The 11678-nt window shown below is 37.8% G+C and overlaps 1 protein-coding gene across 1 annotated transcript; it reads right to left on the minus strand.

The window, feature by feature from the left end:
* Nucleotides 1-1616: 1616 nt before the first annotated feature.
* On the minus strand, nt 1617-11595 carry tradd (tnfrsf1a-associated via death domain). Its single transcript, XM_086025709.1, has 5 exons — nt 11505-11595; nt 7823-7974; nt 6609-6889; nt 4894-5035; nt 1617-2742 (listed from the first exon to the last, which is right to left on the minus strand). The coding sequence occupies exons 2-5, from the start codon at nt 7971-7973 to the stop codon at nt 2444-2446; spliced, it is 873 nt and encodes a 290-aa protein (XP_085881835.1). The 5' UTR covers nt 7974; nt 11505-11595; the 3' UTR covers nt 1617-2443.
* Nucleotides 11596-11678: the final 83 nt, after the last annotated feature.

Genomic DNA, 11678 nt, shown 5'->3' on the forward strand with positions numbered 1-11678 from the left:
CCATGGCATGAATAAATAATTACAGTGAAGCAGTTTAGACAGTAGGGTGTGTGAGTGTTGCCTGTGCACTTGTTTAAAAGTGTGCCCTGGCCCCAGACCACTCCCAAAGTAAAATTGGCCTAGAACCGCCACTGACTAGTAGGATATCGGAAAATGCTCAAAGTACTAGTGCACGCTTTGCCCTCATTATAGTACGACACTTCAGCACACTTGTAGTCTGCAGCAACTGATGTCTTACTAGTCATTTATTTTACTCTACCGTATGAATTTCATCCACACAAATATGACGTCTGCATACTAGCAGTAGTGAGACTAAATGTTACTAGTGAGGCCAAATAGTGCACAAGTTAAAATCTGTGCGCTACTAGTACGACAATTGAAGCACTAGTATAATATTATGTCACTTTATATCCAGCTAAAAACTCATTCACTGCCAGCCCTTCCAGATAACATTATCTATATCCATCAATGGCACTGAAAGAGAATTTTTTTAGGTCCATGTACTAGTGTGCTCTTCGTCATCACTAGTTATGCAATTCAGCACCCGTAGAATTACTGTGTCTTATTGGTAAAGTCATGCAGGTGTACCAAATAATGTGTCCGCTTCCAGTGAAATGAGTTTGTAATCAGTTTCAGAGTATTGCAGTCCGTTGGAACGTTCTATCAAGTCGGCTCTTAAAAAAAGCCTGAATGTGTGCCAGTGTCAATTTCAACATAAACTCTCAAACTTACAGAAATAATCATCTCAATTGCAGCTGTGGTTACAGTGCTGAAGATGATGAATGTATTTTGCATAACTTCGAAATCTATGTCTGTGTTGGAGAAAGTGTGTGTGTGTGTGTGTGTGTGCGCGTGTTAAAAGCCTGTAATCCGCGAGTTACATCTGGATGGACGGCCAAGTGGCATAAAAAAAGAGGGGTTGGGCTTTTACACTGGGTCTGAATGAAACCAGACAAGCTCAAGCTGCACCAACTTCATCCATCAGTGAATTTGGATGGAGATAAAACCTCGAAACACATACACACATAATTCAACAATTTGCATCACTGCCCTGAACCGTGACACAAGCACACATTCAGCAGTTTAATCATATGAGCGTGTGCGTATGTGTGAGTGATTGAAATGAGAGCGAGGGAGGAGGGCGGGGAGAGGATTAACGCCAAATTATACCTGGGGGAGTTTGGAGAATATTGTTTTGGGGTTTAATTACACTAATGCAGTTATGGGAAGGAACAAAGTGCAAGTACTTTGGTTACTGTACTTCAGTAGATTTTTCAGCCTTAATTGTTTTATTTAGCTGTCCTTTGCATGATTATTCAATTTGCTGACATTTTTTTTTTTTACTTTTATCGCCCTATTTGAAAGCGGATATCTGTGCTTTTTTCTTTCTACCGCCTTCTCTCCGTGACATGCGTGCACTCGGGGCCAACAAGGAGGCGCTCTAAAGTGGCCAAGCCATCAGACTATTTGAAGGGAAGATCCCAGATTCCAAAGCTTGTCACTCTGCACCGTTTTTGCCATGCAAAAAAACGATATACTGTAAATAAATAATAAATAAAAATCAGGAAAACTGAAATGTTGAAAAATGTGAGTTTTACATACAGCAGTTCTCAGTCTTTGCAATAATCTATCAACATTTATTGTGTACTTAGAAACACATTTCTGAATTCACTTTACAGGGCTTTTACCAGTCTTTTTTTCTGTACAGAGTGGGAGGATTTTTTCCACCTCTGTACTATCGCATCCAACACAAAAATGCGCACAAATATTTTAAAGCATTTAATTTGTACACACCCATTTTGTACACGGGGGAAAAAATCATTAATAACCTTCATTTGTGCAGTCATTAGAAAGGAGCTACAACAGCTTTCACGTGACGATTGACTTCTTAGCAAAACTAAAGATGAAATAATTCAAATCTAAATCAGTGGTGCCAAAATACACGGGGGATCAATCTGGCTCGCAAAAAAAAAATAAAAAAAAAATACTGCAGGCCGCCTGCAGTTGTGTGTTGTGTGTCACTTTGGGAGTCAGTATAGATTTTGAGAACTATTCTGAAAGTAGAAAATGGAGCAGAAATAATTTCTAGAGATTTATAAATTTATTTCCTTCTAATGTGCAATACAGTGGACCGCTGCATAGCCGCAGTTTGATATTCGCGCAAATTCACCTACTTTTACGATATTTTTCAGTACCAAATACCTCTGACTTATGCGGGTAGTTTTGTGCCTTTATAAACTGAAGCAAAGTTTTTCTTAAGAAATCTGAGGTAAAAGTTATTATCAGAAATACAAATGCACACAGGAATCACTTTCAATGATTTCAATGAAGATCGAACATTCTGTATGTAAAAGCAGGACAGACAAAGTCAACAGAGGCGAGGCACGCCCCCTTCGCGACTACTCCGCCTCTGTGTTCAAACGCCACAAAAAAGGGCACGGCATTAGTCTCGTGGCTGTATGTCCAGAATAGATTCGGCCAGACCGTTGAGTTTGCAGTCCTCCAGCGCATTGACCAACCGGCTCAGTTTGGCCGCCCTCCCCTCCGCCTGGATGAAGCGGCTGAGGAGCTGATAGGCCTGCTCGTACAGGCCTTCTCTGGCGTACTCGTAGGCCAGGTTGTCAATGGCCGTATCCTTCAGAGCGCGGCACTCCCTCCCCAGGGACCTCCCCACGTGCTTCCACTGACGGCCCACTCCATTAGCGAAGCTCTGAACATCTGCTGTCGTCAGCATTCGATCCTCTGATGGAAAAAAAGACAACAACAAAAAAAAAAAACCCATTCATGCAAACTGTACTTAATTGCGATTACGTAAGCAGAGGTTCACGAAACAAACAGAAACATTTGCCATTCCGTTAACGCTTGAAATGCTCATCAAGCGTCCTCGTTGCCAGTAAATGGTGATGTACTGCGGTGATTTGACACATCGCAACTCATCATATGCGTCAGAAACAAAGAACAATTATCTGTAATTATGTTAATTGAATGTTATGTATCAAAAGCATTCGTGGTATCGGTATTATATATTGGTATCTGCGTGTACTCAAGAGTGAATACTTGTACCGGAATTGGTCTGAAAAAATGTGGTATGTAACATTGATACTTTACAGCATTTTAACTAAAACAACACTAACAACGACGGTAAAAAATCTCATATACACTGTGAAGTAGAACCTTGGCGTCAAATAAAAGCTACTGGTACGTCATTTGGATTCATATTAATTGGGCATTGCTTTACTTTTGAATCTATAGCATGTTAGCTTTTCCATTATAAGACTTAATAGTTATGAATAGTTTTAATGTGAATATATATATTTTTTTCCCCCTTAAAAAAGATATTTTAAGGCTATTTCTTGTGGCTGAATTTGCCTTCATTTTCTTATTTTATAAAGACTTAATTTATTATTGTTTAGATTTAAGTGATATTGTTGAGCAATATCTGAAGGCGTACATTCCGATTTTATATTTTCTATATATTTAACATGCGCTGATTAAAAATGTATTCACTGAATACTAAAGTAATTCTTTGGAGGACTACTTTTTATATTATGCTAAAGTACCAGCACTCTTACGTGAGTACAATATTGGGCTACTCTACGCACCTGCAGTATCAAGTAGTGGACAAATGCTACAATAATTTATGATTAATTTAAGATGACAATTAACCCCAAAAGATTTTGTTTTCATAATTTGTTCCCCTTCCCATTTATTCCTCGTATTGCTGCAATTTTCTTTTAAAAATCTCTTATTATTCTGATGGATTTTTTTTTTCCCCAAAAAAATCTTCAGTCTATTGCAGCCCAAGCGTCTTAAAATTACAACTTTTTCCCTCATAATATTCATGTTTTACATTGTAACTTTTTTGTCAAGAAAATGTTGTTTTTGACTCTCTTGAAATGATTTTTCTCTCTTAATATTGCAACTTTATTCTCATAAAATTTGAACTTTCTCAAATTGTAACTTTATTCTTGTATTACCTTTACTTTTTTTTGTTTTGGGGGGGCAGAGGTATGTTTTTGTAGCTGACAGCTACTACTTTAAGTCCTGGTTTGATCCACGCTGAAAACGACAATTGAATAGAAAGCTGGCAATTTCAATTTAATACACTAATCTCACTTTAGATTGTGACCATCAATTCATAAATGGGTGGATTAGGATCATCTGTCAAACTGCACAGTTCTGCCAGCAAACTGAACACACAACAAATGCAGCAGATGTTCACTAACATTAATACATATTACATTGCGTGGGTTCTTTCCTCTTGTCATTTGCATCCCAAGCAGCAAGGTATGTGAAAATAATAGGCCGGTTCTTGCGTTGGGTTTTTTTTTTTCACCGTTTGATCAGATTATAAAACGCTATTTAAATACAGCGAAACACCACATTTTTGCTAATTCAACTTTCACAAAATAGTTGTCTTGCGTTTTTTGATGAAAAACTCACCTTGAGCGACTAGGTATTGTTTTTGTGCTCAGGCCAAAGCCATGTTTGATATAACAATATTGCTAGGGCACCCATCTTGCGCCAATAAAGTGAGGGAAGGAGAGTCATTTGGTCAAGCCACCACCTTCGTAAATACAAAAAAGTGCTTTGCTACACCATCTATGCCAACTTCTTCGCTCCCCATTACCAAGCCTGCTCCTTTTTGGCTCGGTCTCGGCTAGTATTGGAAGCTGACCGTGTCTTACGTCCCACAGACCGCAATGATATTGTCCAACATTGTTTTTATTTAACCACACTTTCTGTGTTTGCTTTTGTGCTGCTGCTCCGTGTCACGTAGTAAGTACATTGTCGACGCAGATTGCCTGTATGCGATGGGGCAACAGGTAAAAATTGCACATTTCTTTCAGCTCAAAGGTATCACGACAAGACTTAAAGTGAGCATCGACTCACCAAACACTATATTCTGAAACCTGAAGCAGTTGCTGGGGACTTGCTGTATCAACGGGATCCGCTGGGATGAAGGAGGCCCAAGGACTTCGAGCTGCAGCTGCTGCTCCAGCTGATCAATCTCTTCATCACGCAGGCGCTCGGGCTGTCAGAAAATGAGAGAAAAGATGCTTCGACTGCCACATACTATAAGCAAAAATATACAGAGAAACTTTATACATTCCAAACGCACCCACAACAGGTCAAAATCTGCTATATAGAGAGATTATTATTGCGGCTCTCATATACTTGAAACACATTTAAACTTATTAAAAATATATATACATACATATATACATATATATACATATATACATATATATACGTATATATATATACATATATATACATATATATATGTATATATATATACATATATACGTATATATATATACATATATATACATATATACGTATATATATATACATATATATACATATATACGTATATATATATACATATATATACATATATATATGTATATATATATACATACATGCTAAAGTACATATATATATACATATATACATATATATACGTATATATACATATATACACATATATATATATATATATACATATATATATACATATATATATACATATATACATATATACACACATATATATATACATATATACATATATACACATATATATATATATATATACATATATATATACATATATATATATACATATACATATATATACATATACATATATATACATATATACATATATATACATATACATATATATATATACACATATATATACATATACATATATATACATATACATATATATACATATACATATACATATATATACATATACATATATATACATATACATACATATACATATATATACATATACATATATATACATATACATATACATATACATATATATACATACATATACACATATACATACATATACACATATATATATATATATATATATATATATATATATATATATATATAGGGTAAATGAGTGTCTGAAAATAGCTAGCACTGAATGGGTTATTAAATGGCACACATTTGCTGTCATCATTCAGCGGCTTCATTTGATGAATGAACACACGCATCGGCTCTGTTTGATGGACTGTCAACACCACAGAGTTAGAATTAGCACACTTGGTCAACAGAGGCATCATGTATTTGAATAATACAAAATGTACAGTGAGTAACACAAATGTGTATACGCTGTGATTTATACAGTCATGGATTTGATTTTTCACTCTGATTCATTTTGTGAGGGAATGCGTTTTTATTTGTTTGTTTGTTTAATTTAACAGTGCCGAATAAAGAAAAAGACATTTTGCACCCGTTGAGTTTTTCTGTTTTGTTCGTGTGGGCCAGGGGCAGCTACAGCTACAACAAAGATGTGACGAATACATTACTGCCAGTTTCGGGCGTTCAAAAATTCTGTTTAATCTGAAAATAGACCGACGGTGTGAGGTGTATTTTTTGTTGCTATCTTTAGATACTTGAACATTTTTTATGTCTTTTTATTTTGTTGTGCCTCGCTATTAAAAGGATCGGTATTGTATTTTGTACCTAAGTACACTACTTAATTTGAGGGAGGTGAGTTCTGGTTTTTTTTTTTACACAAGTATCGGTACAAGTACTTTTGCCACCCTTAAAAAACTGAAAAATATGCATACCGGTGACTGGTGTATTTGCTGTAGACAAAGCTCGAGCTTGTCCAGACATCGATCCAAGATGTGCATTCCAGCCTTGAGCTGCGTCTCCACGGTGAACTCTTGCGCCAGAGCGAGGAGCCGACAGGCGTGTTGGGAGAGGGACTGACGCACCGCTCCAGAACTGTAGCTCTCCAGGAACTGCTGACACACGACTACATCCACAAACTTCACCTCCACTCCGAGGAAGGGATCGGCATCGTGGACCTTTAGTATCTCGTACCCGCCCAGACCTCCTGCGGAATCTGACCATGAAAAACAGTCCGTGAAATAATGGCAACATCCATTGAATCGTCTCCTGAATGTCTGAGAAAAGGGATGACAACATTACACTGTCTTGGGCATGGAGTTTACCAACATTTCCCAGATTACTACTGCAATAGGACAGCAACTATTGAATATTTTCAGAATCAAGAGTTCTATTGATGATACAAGTAATCATATAAAAAAATGACTTTGCATAATTAATCCCAATAACATGTACAGTACATGTGAGGTGCAGGTATTATTTTTTTCGTCACTGGGTCACCGTCCTCACATTCTACTGAGTATCTGTGACTCTGAGTGTCTATGGCTGGCCTGGTGAGTGATGTGGGTGTCAGCGATTGAAAGTGCTTATCATATGCTTGTTTTCTTACTAATTGCTTCATAAAGCAATAGAAAGTGCACCGGCAGCTGTATCTATCCTTGACCACTTGCCATTCGTTAAAATATGCGCTAACTAGCGATGTTAGGCTATATTAAATAAGATGTATCGGCAATTATCTATCAACATGTTTCATTATGTGTTGGTAATTGTAGACGTGCTATTGTGGTACAAATTACACTATATCTTCTTTTTTAAGAGTGAAACGAACTTTGGACGTTCTAGCATTAGTCCGTTTGGAAACTCCTCATTGCGCTCCTCTACCCTCTGTTTGAGGATACTCTACAAATGTTCAATAGGGTTTAGGTCTGGAGGCTCTTCTGTAGTGAGGCAGTGGTTGTTTTAGAGGTGTTTAGGGGGTCGTTATGTTGCAATACTGCCTTGCGGCCCAGTTTCTCAAGGAAGGGGTTCATGTTCTGCTTCAGTATGTCACAGTTCCCGATACCTTGACAAATATCTAAAGGGTGTGCTCACTTTTCTAGATACTGTACATTCGTATACCGTAGGTTCGAATTAAAAGGTCACTACTTACCTATCAGTGTGAGCTTGATGACTTTAAAAAAGATGAACTTTCCTTGCTGGTCTTTGTAGAGGGAGAGCAGGTTTGCATCCGGACAGAGCGACTGCAGAAACAGAACGGCACATCCTGTCCAGGGACCTCGATCCAAAACCTTGTCTGCCATCCTATGAATATGGAACCATCACATGATCAATTCAGGCGACACTCTCTTTCGTGTCACCAGATTCACACTGGAGCACTTCAAGTACCCGGACCTTTAACAAGACAGCGGCATCCAATATAATATCTAATAAATTGTAGTGTATACAGTATATGCCCGTAACATTAGACTACATCCACCAGGTATGAGGTATGCTTCGGCTCATGAGCAGTTCCTTCCTTTCCTCTATTTTTAACTAAAACTATAAAAATAAATAATGTATCCCCGTGGAGGAATGATGCAGTCGAGATATCAAAAAGAAAATGCAGGAGTGCACAGAGGAGGTGGAGAAAAAGTAAACTTACTTACTGCGCTATGGAATATTATGTGAACAACTACAGTAAAATAGTCAAACAGTCAAGAACTTATTCATTCTCAAACCTCATCGCAGTTAATAAAAGCAACCCCAGATTTCTCTTCTCCACCTTTGATCTTTTAACCAGCTCCAATCTTAATAAGTTCCCACTGAGACCAACAGACGCTCTCTGTGAGGACTTTGCAGACCACTTCAGAAGTAAAATCGATGACATATGATACAGTATATTTTGGCCCGTCAAAACGTGAGTTTTAATAAACATGGACAGTCATTTTCACCTGAGGGAACACTGGAAAGTTTTTCCCTGGTTGATGCAAGGACACTTGGTCGAGTTTTCTCCCAGGCAAATCCAACAATCTGCCACATCTCTTTTAAAGGCATTTTATGGATTTTTTTTTTGAGGAACAGATTTTAAATATAGTCAATCGCTCTCTTCAGACCGGTATCTTCCCCTCCTCCTTTAAAACGGCGGTGGTGAAGCCCCTTCTGAAGATGAGCAATTCACACCCCAGTGTTTCAAATAATCACAGACCTGTTTCCAATTTACCGTTTTTAAGTAAGATTTTAGAAAAAAATTGGTCTTTTGCCAGTTAAATCATTTTTTAAATACAAACAAAATTTCAGAGAAATATCAATCTGATTTTAGGATAAACCATGGTACAGAGACAGCCCTTTTAAGGAGTTTAAATTATATGAGGGATATTGCAGATGTGAAAAACTCACAGTTTTGGTGCTACTGGACCTAAGCGCCGTTTTTCATACAAGTAGATCAGGGGTCCACCGGGCCGCGGACCGGTACCGTGCCGCAGGCCACTTTGGACCAGGCTGCGGCGGATCGCACAGATGAAATAAAAAAAAAAAAAAAGAAAAAAAAGCACAGTACTTTCGATGTATTCATTATCCGAGGCTGAAAAACATTCTAATTTGAAGAGTGACCGGATTCTCCCCGTTACATCCATCCTTGACTCTTAGCGCATGTCAAGTTGTCTCCATCGCGTAACGCTAATATTAAATGCACAAGCTAGCAAATGAGTAAAATAATCTGATGTATTTTGAAACAGCTGCACGTAGTGACATTGCAAATTATTAAATTTTGCACGGGTGGGCCACATTTATATTTTGTTAAGTGTACAGTATATTAGGTATGTGATTTCAAATTCATCTCAACAATAACATCAGCATTCTTCTATCCTCAGAGCAATAACTTGTTCCAACCAAGTTTGGCGATTGATTTATACATTTATACATAATAAGCACCTCTGGTGAGTTTTTGGTATAGTATTTAATTTTTATTCTTTTCGTTATTACATAAATATTTATTCCGAATTAACCCAAATGATGTACTACTGTATGTGGCAAAGTTGCGTGATATTATATCACGTTATTGTATCACATTGATGGTTTCTATCATTGCTATGTGATGGTGGTGGTATTAAGAGGTGGATTAAGTCGGGTACATTCCCACTGAGGGCCCAGGTACCAAACGCATGGCCTGTCACTGACAGTTCCTGTACTGGTGGTGGCTACTAGCAGAGGCCTCGTTCCCCCTTTCTCTCCATCTTTGCCCCGGCCTCCTCTTGCAACCTTCATTACATAAAAACATGTTTAATCTGAAGCCTCCCTCCCCCCATAGCGACACAGCCCCGATCTTCTGTACTCTGGATGAACTACAGAGGCACGCTCACTTACGCCCTCTCCGTGAACAGGATGCAGAAGGCGCTGCGTGGAAAGAGCATCATTTGAGCTGGATTATGCACGTCGTCATATCTCACTAATACACAGTACGCTTGACTCTTGGGTCTGCAGGAATCTCAACAACTTAGCCAGTATTTAATTATATGCAATCTAATCTACCGGTGCTCTGAAAGTATACTGCGAGATTAGTTCAGCAGCGGTATGAGGATTAAATGATCATCGGGGGCTTAAAATATATCATTCAGCTTTTGCTGCCAAAAAGACAACCTCTACTATTCCTGCCAGGACAGTCTGCTTGTCTGATGTGGAAGAATGCCAAAGAATGTTGCTTGTGAGGTTTTGCGAGCACAAATTAGTTGTGTGTGATCACCAACTCAGTACAGAAGAGTTGGGGATTTCTTTGTACCTTACAAACGAGAGCACTATAACTTCAGATGATGGGAAACGGGTGATGTTACTACAGTTATTCCCCTTCCATTCATCTTCTGTAACACTTGTCCTCATTAGGGCTGCAGGTAAATTGGATCTTATCCCATCTGACTTTGAGTGAGAGACTGGACTGGTAGCCAGCCAATCCGCAGGGCACATAGGACAAACATGAGGCAGATAAAGTGCCGGTCACCCTGTCCGGCCATTACTTCGCAATGGTTAATTCTTTACTCAGTCCAAAAATAGACAGATACATGAACCAACATGTCCAACTCAATAATATAATGATATTAATCAGTGACTCCTCCAATTAAGGTGTCAAACAAACAGGAACCTAAGTGATTTTTTTGAACCATCATCAGTATCAACAACGGGCTATTTGTTTAGATAATCCAGCACAGTACATTTAAGTAGAGTTATTTTAAGTCATTCATATTTTAAGTAGTTTTTGTATTTTCATATTTGAGCACGGTGTTAATATTCACACTATAATGTTACAGAGGCTTACAAGAATATACAAAAAAATACTCATTAAATACTATAACATTTTAGAAAAACAAACAAACGCAAACGTGAAACATAAACCAAGACGGTATTTTACTCTACTAACAAACACCACGAAAAATAAGATTTATACATCAAAAGTTTTCATACTCAAATATTATTGAATTAATTTATAAGGTTATTATTTGACTGGTTTTAAAAAATACGACCGAAATGTACTCAACTATTGTATGTCACATTTCAATGAAAACTATAGCCTCAAATATGTATTAAAAAATGTTTACATCTAATGTCAGTCGTAGGGGGAAAGGCTACACAAATGTGACTGTTATGGAAAGTTTAAATACATATAATGTGCTGTTTTAGTATTTACTTGTAGTTGGTTGTGTTGTTGACATGAGACAGCAGGAACAACTACCTCAAAACCTTGTCGACGAGACAGGAGGTGGAATTCAAATTTAACTTTAGGACCAACTAACGACATTTGTAAAACGTATTCACCGTGCCGAAAATGCAGCGTTTTTTGTTTACTAAAATATACGCGAACTTACCTAAAAACTTTTGTTACTGTTCGGTGACGCTTCCTCACTGGTACTGTAATCAGATTCTTCCGTCCTATTGGCTGAACGGGAGAAAGGAAACCATTGTGATTGGTGAAATCCCACTCAGGGCGAGGCAAAAACCGGAAGGAAGTGATTGTTTCTTTCCGGCAAGAAAGAAATCTC

This window comes from Filicampus tigris, chromosome 3 (genome assembly GCF_054856515.1).
Source record: "Filicampus tigris isolate MCC_2025a chromosome 3, RoL_Ftig_1.0, whole genome shotgun sequence".
Lineage (NCBI taxonomy): Eukaryota > Metazoa > Chordata > Actinopteri > Syngnathiformes > Syngnathidae > Filicampus > Filicampus tigris.

Excerpts from the sequence above, each read along its gene's own strand:
- tradd (XM_086025709.1), bottom strand. The coding sequence starts at position 7,973 with ATGGCAGACAAGGTTTTGGATCGAGGTCCCTGGACAGGATGTGCCGTT. Across the intron at positions 6,890-7,822 it reads CATCAAGCTCACACTGATAG|ATTCCGCAGGAGGTCTGGGC; the intron begins GTAAGTAGTGAC and ends TTTCATGGTCAG. Across the intron at positions 2,743-4,893 it reads GTTTCAGAATATAGTGTTTG|AGGATCGAATGCTGACGACA; the intron begins GTGAGTCGATGC and ends TTTTTCCATCAG.